We start from the raw sequence: 18,696 nt of genomic DNA on the forward strand, positions 1-18,696 counted from the left end.
CCCCATGTCTGCACGAGTTTCCTCTCACAGTCCAAAAATGTGCAGATTAGGTGGATTGGCCATGCTAAATTGCCCATAGTGTCCAGGGATGAGCAGGCTAGGTGGATTAGCCATGGGGCAATGCAGGGTTACAGGGATATGGTAGCGGGGTGGGTCTGGTGGGAAGTTCTTCAGAGTGTCGGTGCGGACTCGATGGGCTGAATAGCCTGCTTCCACATTGCAGGGATTCTATAATTCTACCTTTCCCCAGTTCCGCAAAGAAAAGCTTTGAGTTGCAGGGGATCACAGTTTATGCGTGCATGGCATTGTTTATCCTGTACTGGTCATAAACAGGAAGATGAGCAAGTGCAATACCAGTACTTATGTATATGTGTGACCACTGGTGCTGTACTTTGCCTGTGTGGGCATGTTCGAATGCATGTTTGTCTGTACATGAGTGTGCACACATGAGTGTACATAACCATATTTTTGTGTTCCTTTGTATTTGTGGTTGTGATACATGTTTGTGTGCAAATGTATATGGTTGTGTGAACATTCTGCCATCTGCTGGGCTGTTTTAGGAGCTCTATCTGGGTTAACTGCTAAACAGTGATCAGTTACAGATACTGAAGCCAATTCTAACTGCCTGTTGTGAACCTTGAATTCAATTCAGAATAACAAACTGAGAAAGAATGCACTTACTAGGTCTACTCAAGATTTGCTGAGTGATGTAAATGAGAGGACTATCTGGAGGCTGCTCACAAAAAAAAAACAAATGTTTCAAAGTTTCATTTTTGTGATGCCAAGGTAGATCCAACAGTAAAACTTCCACTGTGAAGTCGGAAGGTGGTGATCCTGGGTTGATGAGCTTGGGATCCAGTAAATCGGGTCCAGTAACAGGCTGGTTTATGAGAACCCTTTTCCTTTATAAATTAACCTGCAGCCACACACTGTCAGACACCAGGCATTATCACACTAGCTGTTTGGATGGGATATCAACAGTGAGCTGAAAAATGTGTTGCTGGAAAAGCGCAGCAAATCAGGCAGCATCCAAGGAGCAGGAGAATCGACGTTTCGGGCATAGGCCCTTCTTCAGGAATATAGACAGGATAGATCGAGTGAAACCTTGGAAGAGTATAAAGGAAGTAGGAGTATACTTAAGAGGGAAATCAGGAGGGCAAAAAGGGGACATGAGATAGCTTTGGCAAATAGAATTAAGGAGAATCCAAAGAGTTTATATAAATACATTAAGGACAAAAGGGTAACTAGGGAGAGAATAGGGCCCCTCAAAGATCAGCAAGGCGGCCATTGTGTGGAGCTGCAGAAAAATGGGGGAGATATTAAACAAGTATTTTGCATCAGTATTTAATGTGGAAAAGGATATGGAAGATATAGAAAGTAGGAAATTAGATGGCGACACCTTGCAAAATGTCCATATTACAAAGGAGGAAGTGCTGGATGTCTTGAAACGCATAAAGTTGGATAAATCCCCTGGACCTGATCGGGTGTACCCTAGAACTCTGTGGGAAGCTAGGGCAGTGATTGCTGGGCCTCTTGCTGAGATATTTGTAGAATCGATAGTCACAGGTGAGGTTGGCTAACGTGGTGCCACTGTTTAAGAAGGGTAGTAAGGACAAGCCAGGAAACTATAGACCAGTGAGCCTGACCTCGGTGGTGGGCACGTTGTTGGAGGGAATCCTGTGGGTCAGGATGTACATGTATTTGGAAAGGGAAGGACTGATTAGGGATAGTCAACATGGCTTTGTGGGAAATCATGTCTTACAATCTTGACTGAGTTTTTTTAAGAAGTAACAATGACGATTGATGAGGGCAGAGTGGTAGATTTGATCTATATGGACTTCAGTAAGGTGTTCAACAAGGTTCCCCATGGGACACTGGTTAGTGAGGTTAGGTCTCACGGAATACAGGGAGAACTCACCATTTGGATACAGAACTGGCTCAAAAGGTAGAAGACAGAGGGTGGTGGTAGAAGGTTGTTTTTCAGACTGGAGGCTTGTGACCAGTGGAGTGCCATAAGGCTCAGTGCTGGGTCCTCTACTTTTTGTCATTAATATAAGTGATCTGGGTGCGAGCATAACAGATACAGTTAATAAGTTTGCAGATGACACCAAAATTGGAAGTGTAGTGGACAGCGAAGGTTACCTTAGATTACAACAGGATCTTGATCAGATGGGCCAATGGGCTGAGAAGTGGCAGATGGAGTTTAATCCAGATAAATGTAAGGTGCTGCATTTTGGGAAAGCAAATCTTAGCAGGTCTTATACACTTAATAGTAAAGTTCTAGGGAGTGTTGCTGAATAAAGAGACCTTGGAGTGCAAGTTCATAGCTCCATAAAAGTGAAGTCGCAGGTAGATAGGATAGTGAAAAGACATTTGGTATGCTTTCCTTTATTGGTCAGAATATTGAGTACAGGAGTTAGGATGTCATGTTGCAGCTGTACAGGGCATTGGTTCGGCCACTGTTGGAATATTGCGTGCAATTCTGGTCTCCTATCGGAAAGATGTTGTGAAACTTGAAAACAAAAAGTTCAGAAAAGATTTACAAGGATGTTGCCAGGGTTGGAGGGTTTGAGCTATGGGGAGAGGCTGAACAGGCTGGGGCTGTTTTCCCTGGAGCATCGAAGGCTGAGGGGTGACCTTATAGAGGTTTACAAAATTATGACAGGCATGGATAAGATAAATAGACAAAGTCTTTTCCCTGGGGTCGGGGAGTCCAGAACTAGAGGGCATAGGTCTAGGGTGAGAGGGGAAAGATATAAAAAGAGACCTATGGGGCAACTTTTTCATGCAGAGGGTGGTGTGTATATGGAATGAGCTGCCAGAGGATGTGGTGGAGGCTGGTACAACTGCAACATTTAAAAGGCATTTGGATGGGTATATGAATAGGAAGGGTTTGGAGGGATATGGGCCAGATGCTGGCAGGTGGGACTAGATTGGGTTGGGATATCTGGTCGGCATAGACAGGTTGGACCGAAGGGTCCGTTTCCATGCTGTACATCTCCGTGACTCTAATACAATGGTGAGATTGTGAACCTATACCCTCAGGATTATTAATCCATTAAAAATGCCGTTTTACCATTGTACCCTACTGTTCCTGAGGATGACGCAGTATTGCATAAACATAGATTTCTCTCTCCTTTTGTGTGCCCAGAGTTAAATTCACGTCCTAGATTTGTTTTATTGCTCTGTGACAACTACTGATCTCTCACACTGTTGACTGCTCATGATTTAGATTAGATTAGATTAGATTACTTTACAGTGTGGAAACAGGCCCTTCGGCCCAACAAGTCCACACCGACCCGCCGAAGCGCAACCCACCCATACCCCTACATTTACCCCTTACCTAACACTACGGACAATTTAACATGGCCAATTCACCTGACCTGCACATCTTTGTGACTGTGGGAGGAAACCGGAGCACCCGGAGGAAACCCACGCAGACACGGGGAGAATGTGCAAACTCCACACAGTCAGTCGCCTGAGGCGGGAATTGAACCCGGGTCTCTGGCGCTGCGAGGCAGCAGTGCTAACCACTGTGCCACCGTGCCGCCCATTTGTTAGTCCAACTAAGCATTAAACCATATTAGGCATCACAACCAAACCTGATACTATCCTAGACTTGTAGAATCTTACAACACTTAAGGAGGCCATTTGAGCAGGAGAACTAGAAACAGGAATAGGCAATTCAGCCCCTCGAGTCTGCTTCACCATTCAATATGATCGTGACTGATGATCTCATCTCAGCCTCAAATCTATTTTCCTGCCCACTCACTATAACCCTTCAACACAGTACTAAGTAAAAATCTATCTATCCCCTCCTTAAATTTACTCAATGCTCCCGTTTCCACCATACCCTGAGATAGAGGTCACAGATTTACAACACAGAGAAGTAACCTCTCTTCATCCTGGTTTTAAATTTGCTATTCCTTGCCCTAAAACCTTTTGCTTTTTACTGCCCACGTGAGGAAACATCATCTCTAATGTCTATTGGGTCAATCCACTTTAGCATCTTATATACCTCAAATAGATTTCATTCCTCCAAACCCCAGACAACCTAAATTGTTCAATGTCTCTTCAGAAGACAAATTCCTTATCTCTGGAATCAATCTAGTGAAACTCCTCGGAGCTGTCTCCAATGCAACTATATCACTCCTCAAGTAAGGGGACCAAAATTGTACATAAAACACCAGGTGCGGTCTCGCTAATGCCTTGCACAGTACAGCAACACTTCCCTACTTTCATACCTTACTTTTTTCGCAATAAATGCCAAAATTCTATTTGCCTTCCTTATTACCTACTGTACCTCCATACTCCATTTCTGCAACTCATGTACAAGGACATACAGAAACCTCTGCACCAAAGCTTTCAGAGGTTTCACTCCATTTAGGTCAGATTCATTCCTCTGACCAAACTGATAACCTCATATTTATCCACATAAATTCATCGAGCCACAGAGATATGCAGCACAGAAACAGATCCTCTTGTCCAACTCATCTATGCCAACTAGATATCCTAAATTAATCTAGTCCCATTTGTCAGCATTTAGCCCATAAACCTCTAAACCCTTCCTATTCATATATCCATCAAGATGCCTTTTAAAATGTTATAATTGTACCAGCCTCCACCACTTCCTCTGGTGGCTCATTCCACACCACCCTGTGTGTGAAAAAATTGCCCCTTGGGTCCCTTTTATATTTTTGCCCTCTCACCATAAATGTATGCCCTGTAGTTTTGGAATCCCTTACGCTGGGGAAAAGACCTTGGCTATTCACCGTATCCATGCCCCTCTGATTTTATAAACCTCTGTAAAAGGTCACCCCTCAGCCTTTGAGGCTCCAGGGAAAACAGCCTCAGCCTATTCAGCCTCTCCCTCTAGCTCAAACCCTCCAACCCTGGCAACATCCTTGTAAATGTTTTCTGAACCCTGTCAAGCTAAATGGCATGAGAAACACGAATAGGGTGAATGCACTCAGTCTTTTTCCTCGGATTGCGGAATCGAGGACTAGAGGGGAAAGAATAAAAGGGAACCTAAGGGGCAACTTTTGTGGATAGAAAAGGATTAAAAGGATATGGGCCAATTGCAGAGAAATGAAGTTAGCGTGGATGGACATTTTGGTTGGTATGGACCACTTTGAGCCAAAGGGCCTGTTGTTTCCATGCTGTAGGACTCAATTACATTTTTCTGATAGCAGGAGAATCAGAATTGAATACAGTATTCCAAACTTATCAAACTTAATTTGCCAAACTTTGGCCCATTCACCACTCTTATGCATACCCATTTGTACATTTCTTATTTCTTCATTGCAACTTATATTCTCATCTATTTTAGCAAATTTGGTTGCAGTACTTCTGCATCTAAGTCATTAATATATATTGCAAATGATTGGGGCCCAAGGGCTGAATTCTGTGGCACCCCAACCAGAAAAAGAACCACTTATTCCAACTCTCCACTTTCTGTTGATTAGCCAATTCTCTATCCAAGCTAATAAACTACTCCTAACCCCATGTGATCTTAGCTTCTGGATTAACCTTTTGTATGGCATCTTATCAAATCCCTCCTGGAAGTCCAGATGTACTACATCTGCAGAATTCTTATGATCTATCTTCCCAGTTTCAGCTTCTAGCAAATTAGTCAAACACGATTTACCTTTCATAAAACCATACTGACTCTGATGGGTTGCATTTGGATTTTCCAAACGTCCTGATATTACTTCTCTAATTCTAATAACGAATTTTTAACAATTTCTTAATGATACATGTTAAACTAAAAAGTCTATAGTTTTCTACTTTCAGACTCCTTCCATTTTTGAATAAGGGTGTTATATTGGCATTTTCTCAATCCACTGGAACCTTTCCCATATTCAGGGAATTTTGGATCCACCAGCTCTGCTGCCACTTCCTTTAAGGCCCTGAGATGTAGGCCAACATGCCCTGGGGACAGGTTTGCCATCTATAGATAACTCAGTAGTTTTTTCTCCCCCAGTGATGAGGATTGTTTTAAATTCTTCACTTTCTATAGCCTCATATTACCTGTTACTATTGGAATGGGTGTCCTCCACTGTGAAAACTGAAACAAAATATTGATTTGAAGGAAGTGAGGACTGCAGATGCTGGAGATCAGAGTAGAGAGTGTGGTGCTGGAAAAGCAAAGCAGGTCAGGCAGCATCCGGGGAGCAGGAGAATCAACGTTTCGGGCAAAAGCCCTTCATCACGAATGAGAGAGAATACTGATTTACTGACTTCACTATTTCTGTGTTCCCACTATCAACTCCCCATTCTTATTCTTAAAAGGACCAATGTTCATTTCAGAAAGAGCCATTTAATTTGGTCTAACTCCTCCCTTTCATTCCCAAAAACCCTGCAAGTGTGCACTCTTCAACATAACCCCTTCCCAGACAGACAGACTTACAATACATCCAATAACCAAACAAGGGCCGACCATGAAATGCTTTTGGGTAAAGTTTTGCCTCATGCCTATTTAGGAGTGGTTCCAGTCTATTTGGAAATGCCCCCATCTCTGCTGCACCCTGCCACATCCTACCCCCCCCCCCCCCCCCCCCCGCAAAACATTCTCAATCTGACAATTCAGGAAATGACAAATGGGATGGGGAAGGTTTCACCTTTTATTGTTACCAAAACTTACTTTTGCCTCTCAGGAATTTTGAAAACTTCCTTGTTGTACTATGGCTTTTTTACTTTTCCAAAACTAAAGGGAAAAAAAAATTGGCTCTGCAATCCTCAGCTGATAGTTAAACAACCTCATTTGGCAGGGTCACGTTCTAGAGCAGACTTCCACCCTGCTTGACTGTTAAAACTTCAGGAAGAGAGACATTTAATTAAAGGAGAAGAATTACAGCCTTTAACAGTGACAGCAGGAAAAACACAGGGAACACCTCACTCAGAACATAATGAAAAGTCAAGGAGAGCGATCTTCAGGACTGTGTGGATGCTCTACGCCTTCCATCATCTCATCACGGCACCATTATCCTTTGAAGCCTAAACAGCTAAACACGGGGAATTCCTCAGATATCGACCATGAAGGGTCCAAGTCTTGGGTGGTACACCTCTGCCCATCTGAGAGGACAGCCACAGTCTCAGGTTCATGCCACATTCAAACAATGCAGCTCTCCTCAGTACTGTGCTGGGAATATATGGATTTTATACTCAAGTCTCAGAAAATGGGTCTCTAACGCATAACCTTCCAACTCAAAAGAGAATAATGCCACTTCTAAGTCACAGCTGACAATTGTTTTTCAAGCTCACATGAAAACAATGAGCTTTTAGATCAGATGTCCAACATTCATGGTAATTTGCTCATTCTAAAACATGGTTATCTTGCTGAAATTGTGAAGAGTGCTAGTGGACTCAGTGTGTAAATGGTTTGTGAAGATTAAAAAAGACCTGAGAACAGCACAGATTTGAATATGCTACACTGTCTGGGCATGAGAGGTGTACAAAAATGAAGTTTTGTCTAACATTAAGTAGCAGCTGTGGTTAGTCCATTAGCTCATCAGACCCTCACCATTCCATGTTATATTTCCTAATTTACTCATTCACGGGCTACAAATGTCATTGGCTACATCCAGCATTTACTACCCACCCATATGCCCTTGTAAATGTGATCGTTAGCCACCTTGTTGAATACAACTTTTGTCTTCTTGGCCAATTCAATATTAAAGAATAAAAAGAGATTGCTGGAGACATGGGCATGGCCAGATAACGCAGATGTTCTTCCCTAAAGGACATTTAATGAACTAGATGGGGTTTTTAACCAGAATCTGGTAATTTCATGGTCACCAGAATTAGATTTAACTGATTGTGAAAGGTTGGAATTTGAAAGCATGTCCAGGTGTCATAATTATTGGCCCAGTAATATACATGTGATAAAAGTATCTCAAAATTATCTTTACATCCTTTATCTTCTTTAAACTTCAACTTCTCCAAACCTCCCGTCACCCAAATTTCGTTCACGCTGTGTCCTGCTCATTTGTCTCCACTTGCTCCCAATCCTTAACACATTGATGAGAAACCATTTTGCCCTGTAGCCTCTTCCCACCACATAACTGCAATCTCTTCCAACACAGTCAAAATCCTTTAACCAAGAGCACTGTGGGAAGCCCCGCAATACATATACTACAGGGTCTCAAAGAAGTGTGGCCATTGTTTTAAGGGCACTTACGTTCATGAAATAAATGTCAGGCTTGTTACATCGAAAGAATGAACTTTAAATAAAATTGCCTGCTGTTCCCTTTATTCCTTAGAGGTCTGCTCACATATCATCTGATGGACCCACCAACCTTTATTGGGAATGCCTTTGTTTTAAAATTCTCACCCTTTTTTCTTTGACTTGCTGCATCCCTTTTAATATTTGAGATCTCTACACTCTCCCAGTCCTGGCCTCTTGTGCATCCTTGATTTTAATTGGAAACAAAAGCAGATGTTGCTGGAAAAGCTAGGCAGGTCTGACAGCATGTGTGGACCGAAATCAGAGTTAACATTTCAGGTCAAGTGACCTTTCCTCAGCTCTGAGAAATGGTCAATTGACCCAAAACGTTAACTCTGATTTCTCTCCACACATACTTCCAGACCTGCTGAGCTTTTCCAACAATTTGTTTTCAATTCTGATTTACAGCATCCACAGTTCTTTCAGTTTTTCTTGATCTTAATTGCTTCACTTTTGGCAGCCATGTCTCCAGCTGTCAAGGCTCAGAAGCCTAGAATTCTCCCATTAAATGTCTCTGCCTCTTCAATCAGCTCTCTTGCTTTAAGAAAGTTTTTAAAATCTACCTTTTTGAGCAATATTTTGATGACCAGTTATAAAGTTTCCTTATGTTGCTCACTGTCAAATTTTATTTGATACGATCAAGTTACATTAAACGTGCAAAGAAACAGGCCAATTAAGTCAGTGTATGACAGCATTTCAGCTCCAAATAGGCCATTTAACTTCCCTTTATCTCACCATATCCTTCTAATTCTTTCTCCCTCATGCACTTATTTAGCTTCCTCTTAAATTCATCTATGCTTTTCACCTCAAGCACTCCTTGCAGTAGCAAGTATCATACTCTCACCTGATCAAAGAAGGTTTCTCCTGAGTTGTGTAGACGATTTTTAGTGATTATCTTGCATTTATGGCCTAGGGCTTTAGACTCCTAGATGCTGTCTAACTAACCCATACAATCTGTAATCTTTCTGTTAGAAGATGCCATTTTTGCAAATTTCATTTTGCACCTTTCCAGAGTCTCTATTTAAAACAACACCATGGCGGCACCGTGACTCAGTGGGTAGCACTGCTGCCTCACAGCGCCAGGGACCCGGGTTCAATTCCAGCCTTGGGCGACTGTCTGCATGGAGTTTGCACATTCTGCCAGTGTCTGCGTGGGCTTCCTCTGGGTGCTCTACTTTCCTCCCACAGTCCAAAGATGTGCAGGTTAGGTGAATTGGCCATGCTAAATTGCCCATAGTGTTCAGGGATGTGTAAGTTAGGTGCATTAGTCTGGGGTAAATCTAGAGTAATAGGGTAGAGAAATGGGTCTGGGTGGGTTATTCTTCAAAGGGTCGGTGTGGAGATGTTGGCCCAAAGGGCCTGTTTCCACACTGTAGGGATTCCATGAAACTCATAACTAAACAGTGATGCTACTCTGAGGGACCACCATTGATTTCACAGATTTTAAAATGTGCTACAAACAGTTAGGTTGTTGTTGTAGTGGGTGGCAGGTTTCCACCCCTGTTTAACAATAATCCATCAGTTTTCATTTTCATTCTATCCCTGGCAGTACATAAGTTAGCAGACTTATTCTTAATTCACTTTCGCCACTGATTTGAACTCAAGGTTACCAATTCAATACCATGCCCACAACACTAGTGAACCCAAATGTGCTTTCCTTGACCCCACTCCCTAGAATTCCCTCTTCAAAGCCTCCTCCCCACTGACCTTTCATGTCAAACATGGTTCAGTAGGCACCACACCTGCCTCGGAGTCAGAGGTTCAGCGTTCAGGTATGCTCACAGAGACAGGAGAACATAATACAGAATGACATTCCCAGTGCAGTACCGTCTTCCTCCCAGGTGAACGTAAAAGATCTTAGAACACTATTTTGAAGCACAACGGGATAGCTTCCTTGGCATCCTGAATAATATTTATCCCCCAACTAAGTTCTTACAGAATAGGTGTTTATGGGAGGTTGCTGCATTTCTGCCATTAACAAAAATCATGGAGACTTCAAAAATATTTCATCATTGTAGAGTTCTTTGAGACATATTGAGGGCCTAAAAAGCACTGTAGAATTGCATACTTTCTGCAACCTTTATAAACCTGCTCAAATGTCTCTTTTTGATCATTTTATCAATCAGTTCCCTCTCCAAACTCCCCAAAAAGAATCTATTTTGTAAGAGTCAGAATATTTTCTACTTTATCCTTTTTTAAAAATATTTTATACTTTTTTCTACTAACCTGAGGAACTGATACAGAGATGTCCTGGAGCTGCAATGACTGACCTCCAATAATCACTACCATTTTCCTGTATGCTAGGTATGACTGCAACCAGCAGGGAGCTTGCCCCACTTCCCATCAAGTTCACTTTTGTCAGGACTCCCTGATGACACATTTGGTCAAATTCAGCCTTAATATCAAGGACTGTCACTCTCACTTCACCTCTGAAAGTCAGCTCTTTTGTCCATGAATGACCCAAGGCTGAAATGAGGTCAGGAGCTGAGTGGTCCTGGCAGAACCCAAACTGGGCATCACTGAGCATGTTGTTGCTGAACAGGTGCTACTTGATAGCCCTTTTGATGACACATTCCCTTACTTTACTGATGCTTGAGAGTAGACTGATCGGATGGTAATTAGCCATGTAGCATTTGACTTGCCTTTGTGTACAGGACATAGCTGGGCAATTTTCCACCTTGCCACGTAGATGCCAGTGTTGTAACAGTACTGGAATACCTTGGTTCGGGGAGCAGCAAATCTTCAGTATTATTGCTGGAATGTTGTCAGGGCCCATAGTCTTTGCACTATCCAGTGTTTTGCACCATTTCTTGATATCACGTGAATTGGCCAAGGACTGATATCTGAAATGTCGAGGACCACTGGAGGAGGCTGAATGGATCATCAACTTGGCACTTCTGGCTGAAGTTTTCTGTGAATGCTTCAGCCATGTCTTTGCACTGATGTGCTGGGCTTATCTGACAGTGAAGATGGGGATATTTGCAGAGCTTCTCATCCAGTGAATTGTTTAATTGTCCATCACCAGACATGAATGGATGACGTGGCAGGACTGCAGAGTTTAGATCTGATCCACTGGTTGTGAGATCACTTTGCTCTATCACTTATTGCTTATGTTGTTGGGCATGCAAGTAGCCCTGTTTGGTGGCTTCATCTGGTTGACATGCCATTTTTAGGTATGCCTGATGTTGCTCCTATCATGCCTCCTGCACTGTCTGATGAGCAGGTTGCAGGTTGTGCTGAAGTACAATTCTGCTGCTGTTGAGAGCCTCGTGATGCCTAGTTTTAAGTTGCTAGATCTGTTCCAAGTGTGCCCTATTTAGCACAGTGTTAGTGCCACACAACCGGTTGGAGGGTATTCCCAATGTGAAGGTGGGATGTCGTCTCCACAAAGTCAATTGCAACATTTAAAAGGCATTTGGACGGGCATATGAATATGAAGGGTTTGGAGGGATATGGGCCGGGTGCTGGCAGGTGGGACTAAATTGGGTTGGGGTATCTAGTCGGCATGGACAGGTTGGACCGAAGGGTCTGTTTCTATGCTGTACATCTCTATAACTATGCAGTGATCACTCTTATCTATACTGTCATGGAAATATGCATTTGCAACCTGGTGGTTTCCTTGTTGGTTTCCTCATCACTGCCACAGAGACAAATCTTGCAGTTACATCCTTTAAGACCTTACCCATCAGTACTGCTGATGGAGAGCCACATTTGGTGGTGGACATTGAAATCCCCCACTCCGATTATATTTTGTGCCCTCAGTGCTTCCTCCAAATCTTGTTCAATATTAAAGAGTACTGATTCATCAGCCAATGGAGAACTCTACATGGAAAAGAGCAGGAGGTTTCCTTGCCCACGTTTAACCTAAAACCACGAAACTTCATGGGGTTGTGAGTCTTTGAGGACTCCCTGGGCAATTCCCACCCATCTGTGCACCAGCTCTGTTGGGTCTATTCCTGCCAGTGGGACAGGACATATCCAGGGATAATGATGGTGGTGTTTGTGTCTATGTCTTGAAGGTATCATTCTGTGGGCAAAACTAAGTCAGGTTGTTGCTTGACTAGTCTGTAAGACTACCCTCTCAATTTTGGCACTAGCCTTCAGATGTTAGTAAGGTGGACTTTGCCACTGTGTTGTTTTTGCCATTGTCATCTCCAATGCTTAGGTCAATGCCAAGTGGTCTAGTTTCTTCATTGAGATTTTGTAGCGATTGATACAACTGAGCAGCTTGCTAGGCCATTTCAGAGGGCAGTTGAGAGTCAGCCACATTGCTGTGGCTCTAGAGCCACACATATGGTAGTCCAGGTGAGGATGGCAGATTTCCGTCCCTGAAGGCCTGACGGGTTTTTCTGATAACTGATAATAGATCATGGTTATCGGTAGATGCTTAATTCCAGATTTCTTTTCTTCAATTCACATTCTACAATTTGTTGTGATGGGATTCGAATTCGATCCCGAGAACATTAGCTAAGTTTCTGGATTTGTAGTCCAGCAATAGTTTCACTAAATTCTGGATTAGTGGTGCTGGAAGGCTCCGCCCCCACTCCCAACTCCACACCCACACCAGATCCCAGCTCCCAGCCCTGCCGATTTTTCACTATTCCTCCAGACCTTCCCCTCACTGAGGACGAACGATCAGTCCTCAGCAAAGGATTCGCCTTCATCCCCTTCCGTCCACGCATCAATGAATTTAATACACGCCGTGACGTCGAACACTTCTTCTGCCGCCTCCACCTCCGAGCTTACTTTCACAATCAGAACTCCCGCCCACCTTCCGAGGACCCCTTCGCCCACCTCCAACACACTGCATCCACCTGGAAACCCTCCGCTGGCCTCAACCTCTTCATTTCCAACTGCCACCGGGACATTAACCGCCTCAACCTGTCCACCCCCCCGCCCACACTCCAACCTCTCACCCTCACAACGCGCAGCCCTCCAATCCCTCTGCTCCAATCCCAACCTCACCATCAAGCCAGCAGATAAAAGGGGGCGCAGTGATAGTCTGACGCACTGACCTCTACACCGCTGAAGCCAAACTCCAACTCGAGGACACCTCTTCCTACTTCCCCCTCGACCATGACCCTACCCCCCCATCACCAAACCATCATCTCCCAGACCATACAGAACCTCATCACCTCAGGAGATCTCCCACCCACAGCTTCCAACCTCATAGTCCGGGAACCCCGCACTGCCCAGTTCTACCTCCTTCCCAAGATCCACAAAACTGACCACCCTGGCCGACCCATTGTCTCAGCATGCTCCTGTCCCACTGAACTCATCTCTACCTACCTCGACACTGTCCTATCCCCCCTAGTCCAGGAACTCCCCACATACGTTCGAGACACCACCCACGCCCTCCACCTCCTCCAAGACTTCCGTTTTCCTGGCCCCCAATGCCTCATCTTCACCATGGATATCCAATCCCTCTACACCTCCATCCGCCATGACCAGGGCCTCCAAGCCCTCAGTTTCTTCCTCTCCTGACGTCCCCAACAACACCCTTCCACCGACACTCTCATTCGTTTGGCCGAACTGGTCCTCACCCTTAACAGTTTCTCCTTTGAATCCTCTCACTTCCTCCAGACCAAAGGGGTAGTCATGGGCACCCGTATGGGCCCCAGATATGCCTGTCTCTCTGTTGGCTATGTAGAACAGTCGATCTTCTGTAATTACACCAGCACCACTCCCCACCTCTTCCTCCGCTACATTGATGACTGCACTGGCGCCACCTCGTGCTCTCGTGAGGAGGTTGAGCAATTCATCAACTTCACCAACACATTCCACCCTGACCTTAAATTTACCTGGACCATCTCTGACACCTCCCTCCCCTTCCTGGACCTCTCCATCTCCATTAATGACGACCGACTTAAAACCGATATTTTTTTACAAACCCACCGACTCCCACAAATACCTGGATACACCTCTTCCCACCCTACCTCTTGCAAAAATGCCATCCCGTATTCCCAATTCCTCCGCTGTATCTGCTCCCAGGAGGACCAGTTCCACCACAAAACACACCAGATGGCCTCCTTCTTTAGAGACCGCAATTTCCCTTCCCACGTGGTTACATATGCCCTCCAACGCATCGCGTCCACATCCTGCACCTCCGCCCTCAGACCCCACCCCTCCAACCGTAACAAGGACAGAACGCCCCTGGTGCTCACCTTCTACCCTACCAACCTTCGCATAAACCAAATCATCCTCCGACATTTCCGCCACCTCCAAAACAGACCCCATCACCAGGGATATATTTCCCTCCCCACCCCTTTCCGCCTTCCGCAAAGACCGTTTCCTCCATGACTACCTGGTCAGGTCCACGCCCTCCCTTCAACCCAACCTCCCACCCTGGCATCTTCCCCTGCCACTGCAGGAATTGCAAAACCTGCACCCACACCTCCTCCCTCACTTCCATCCAAGGCCCTAAAGGAGCCTTCCACATCCTTCAAGGTTTTACCTGCACATCCACCAATATAATTTATTGTATCCTTTGCTCCCGATGCGATCTCCTCTACATTGGGGAGACTGGACGCCTCCTAACAGAGCGCTTTAGGGAACATCTCCGGGACACCCGCACCAATCAACCACACCGCCCTGTGACCCAACATTTCAACTCTCCCTCCCACTCTGGCGAGGACACGCAGGTCCTTGGCCTCCTTCACTGCCACTCTCTCACCACCAGACACCTGGAAGAAGAACGCCTCATCTTCCACCTCGGAACATTTCAACCCCAGGGCATCAATGTGGACTTCAACAGTTTCCTCATTTCCCCTTCCCCCCACCTCACCCCAGTTCCAAACTTCCAGCTCAGCACTGTCCCCATGATTTGTCCTACCTGCCTAGCTTCTTTTCCACCTATCCACTCCACCCTCCCCCCCGACCTATCACCTTCATCCCCTCCCCCATTCACCAATTGTACTCTATGCTACTTTCTCCCCACCCCCACTCTCCTCTCACTTATCTCTCCACCCTTCAGGCTCTCTGCCTGTATTCTTGATGCAGGGCTTTTGCCCGAAACGTCGATTTTGCTGCTCTTCGGATGCTGCCTGAACTGCTGTGCTCTTCCAGCACCACTAATCCTGAATCTGGTTCCCAGCATCTGCAGTAATTGTTTTTACCCTTTTTAAATAGTTTCACTAGGTCATTGCCTCCTCATAAACAAAGATACCTTGCATAAGGAGATATTTAGACAGGTGGCCAAAAGCTCAATCAAAGACGTAGGTTTTAAGGAAAATGCTGATGGAATAAAGATATCTCAACATGTTTAAGGAGGGAGTTGCAGAGCTAAGGACTCAGGAATTAAAGGCACATCTTTCAGAGTTGAGGCAATAAGATTTCAAATACATCCATGGTCTCCAGTCCACGTTACCTCTGTAGCCTCCTCCAGCTGACAATCCCTTGGTACCTTGGAGGAGACTTTAGAAGTGGGTGAAGCCTAGGAAGTCTTGAAAACAAAGTTAAGCAATAAACCAATCTAACTTATTCCTTCACTAGCTCAAAACTGTTCAACACAATTGTGAGACTCCTGGCAGATAGGGAGCCAAATCTGGAACGCTCGTCGTCTTTAAGGCATGGCGCAAGCAACCCAAATACTTGTGGTGTACAAGCTTACATAAATTCCTGGTCTGTACCAAGCCACCAACAAATGTTTGCTTCCAGAAAGCTCACTAATTGTTTTAAAAAGCATGGTAAGTAAATATCTCCAATATTTATTGGAATGAAATGGCAGGTATGCATAACAGTTACAAAAGCAAATGAGAATTATTAGTTTTGTGCCACACTCTTACAAAACCAAATGTAAAAGTTTACTGATGATGTGCCTACTGGAGGATATTATAAAACCCATTTTACTTTGTGTTTTACAAGATTACTAAATACGCAATAACCACAAGTGCAACGCACACGTGTGTGTGTGTGCACAGAAATCTAAAATAAAACAATCAGGCATCATTTTGTTACACACTACGAGTGCTACTGCAGGGAAAAACAATTCTTGCAGATCAGATCTAAAATGGTTCAACCACAAAAAGAAACACATTAAGGATCTTTTTCCCTCTCTCTGCTTCCACAGCTATGCTTGAACTGAAAATAATGTGGAACCACAGGCCTCAACCCAGCCCCACATAAATCACAAATTTCCACATCAATAAAGTTAATTGGTTACCCATTAGTTACTGGAGTATACTGTACTCACCAGGACATGAACAACCTCCTGACATTTTTCACATCTCTGAACTCCCTTCCTATACGTATATATGTTTTTGTTTAATCCTTTTTTTTTCCTCTTCTGGTTGCAACAAGCAGACAGCACAGCCTCTCTCTACTTCATGGTGTCCTGTGTGTGTTGATGTCACGTACTGAAATCTCTGGGAAGGAGAAAAAAAAAGAGGGACCATCAGAGAAACAGGAAGCAGAAATTATTCGTCCCTCAAAGGCGGAATGCCTCCACTCATTAATATGCAAATACTAAATTCAGTGGGTGGAGTGTGTGTCTGGCAGGGTAACCCAGGAAACAAGAGATGGCAAAGCAACAACAAGCATGTGACCCAGATTTTTTTCTCTCGCTCTCTCTAAAAGGTTGTTTTCTATACTGAAAAAGCCTGCTCCCATCAAATTCCTTTCGCTATCCATCATTGCTCTCTAGACAGGGAGAAACCTTAACCCCTTTCAGCTAGATCTGCAGTGCTTATTCATCGAATAGAAGTCATTCACCTTCCCCCCTCTCTACCCTGCTCCTTCCTTCCCTCTCTCCTCTCCCCCACTGCCAGTCGACAAAATGAGAATGTTAACCCTTTCAGAACCATAGTCCACATTTTTTTTTGTTTTCCCTGTGCTTATGTTCAGAGGTCAAAAAATACGAATCCAGTAACTGTGCTGCCCACAGCTGCACTGGCAATAACAAATTACAAAGTCCCATCTTTAATTTCAGCTTTGGGTTAACTAATAAAAGGTCTTACCCATGTGCCCTTGGGATTAAAGAGAGGAATCAACAGTGTTCCGGCTCCTCGGGGATGCAAACCGACCAGGATGACCCTGGAGTCTCCTTGAATTGAAGGTCATCTCCAGGACACTACTGCCGTCAAAATCCCTGAGAAAAGTCAAAGGGGGTTTGATAAAAATATGAGAAAGCAAAATACTATGGATGCTGAACATCTGGAATCAAATCAGAAATTACTGGAGAAACACAGCAGGTCTGGAAGGTCAGAGCTGAAGAACAGGCATATCAAACTCAAAATATTAACTGTTTCCCTCTCCACAGAAGCTGCCAGACCTGTGTATTCTCCAGCAATTTCTAAATTTTATAATAAAATTATGATTTTTTTTTCAACACTTGATGCTTTTTTTGTTTTTAGAATCCTGGAAATATGGGGAATGATGACTTTTTTTGATAGTCAGTCATCAATTAACAAGGGCAGGCCTTCCTCCCATTAAGGATTCTGGATCAATGGTGCTGGAAGAGCACAGCAGTTCAGGCAGCATCGAGGAGCTTCTCGATGCTGCCTGAACTGCTGTGCTCTTCCAGCACCATTGATCCAGAATCTGGTTTCCAGCATCTGCAGTCATTGTTTTTACCTCGTTTTTTTCCTCCCATTAAGGGCAGAGGTCTAGCCAACATTTCAACACAGAGAATACTGCACCCAACACATGCATCCCACAAACAGCTTTACAATAAGTGACCAGATATCGGAGATGCCGTTGTTGGACTGGGGTGTACAAAGTTAAAAATCACACAACACCAGGTGCTTCCAATTAAACCTGTTGGACTATAACCTGGTGTTGTGTGATTTTTAACTTTGACCAGATATCAGTTTCAACAATATTGTTTGAGGGATAAGTACTGAGCATAGAACAAGGCGGACCTCATTTACGAAAAAGAATTCTTTAGCTTCACCTTTGAGGGCATTCAGCAGCTCTGAGTAGAGTACTCCTTCTATATAGCCCCTCTGAATATGCAGCACTCTCTAAATATTGTGTTGGGATTGTCAATACATATTATATGCTATCAAATCCCTGGGATTGAATGTGAATCCACAACCATCTGACGAAACAGAGTCGTACGGGTGACTAACACCTTAAATTACAAATATTGCGGGCATTCACAGTGCTCAGTCCAGATTCCTGAAAAAGGGCTGATGCCCGAAACATCGGTTCTCCTGTTCCTTGGATGCTGCCTGACCTGCTGCGCTGTTCCAGCAACACATTTTCAGCTCAGTCCAGAGACACACAGGTTAATGTGATCCCAGGGTTTGAAGTCATGTCTCTGCTCCAGTATTCTCTCCTCAAACTTAAATTAATCATCTTCAGTTCTCCCTTCCTGCCTAGAGTTGAGGCTTTTTTTCCTCAAGGTTAGATTCTCAATTCAAACAAGACATTCCTCAGGATAATGGACATTCAAGTAATTTTGCCCACGCACACAAGGAAAGTTCTGTTCAAACTGATTGCCTTGGGCAGAGGGCCAGCGCTGCATTACACAG

At 44.3% G+C, this 18,696-nt stretch overlaps 1 protein-coding gene across 1 annotated transcript in view; it reads right to left on the reverse strand.

The window, feature by feature from the left end:
* The window catches only part of ldb1a (LIM domain binding 1a), a 96,717-nt gene extending 79,922 nt beyond the window's left edge, over positions 1-16,795 (reverse strand). The window contains exon 1 of the mRNA XM_043712933.2: positions 16,416-16,795. Within this exon, the coding sequence (XP_043568868.1) occupies positions 16,416-16,440 (25 nt within the window). The 5' untranslated portion in view covers positions 16,441-16,795. The remainder of the gene's footprint in view (positions 1-16,415) is intronic.
* Between the last annotated feature and the right edge of the window lie 1,901 nt (positions 16,796-18,696).

Source organism: Chiloscyllium plagiosum, unplaced genomic scaffold, assembly GCF_037043375.1.
Source record: "Chiloscyllium plagiosum isolate Xiang-an unplaced genomic scaffold, Cpla_swu_hap1 HiC_scaffold_22, whole genome shotgun sequence".
NCBI classification, from domain to species: domain Eukaryota; kingdom Metazoa; phylum Chordata; class Chondrichthyes; order Orectolobiformes; family Hemiscylliidae; genus Chiloscyllium; species Chiloscyllium plagiosum.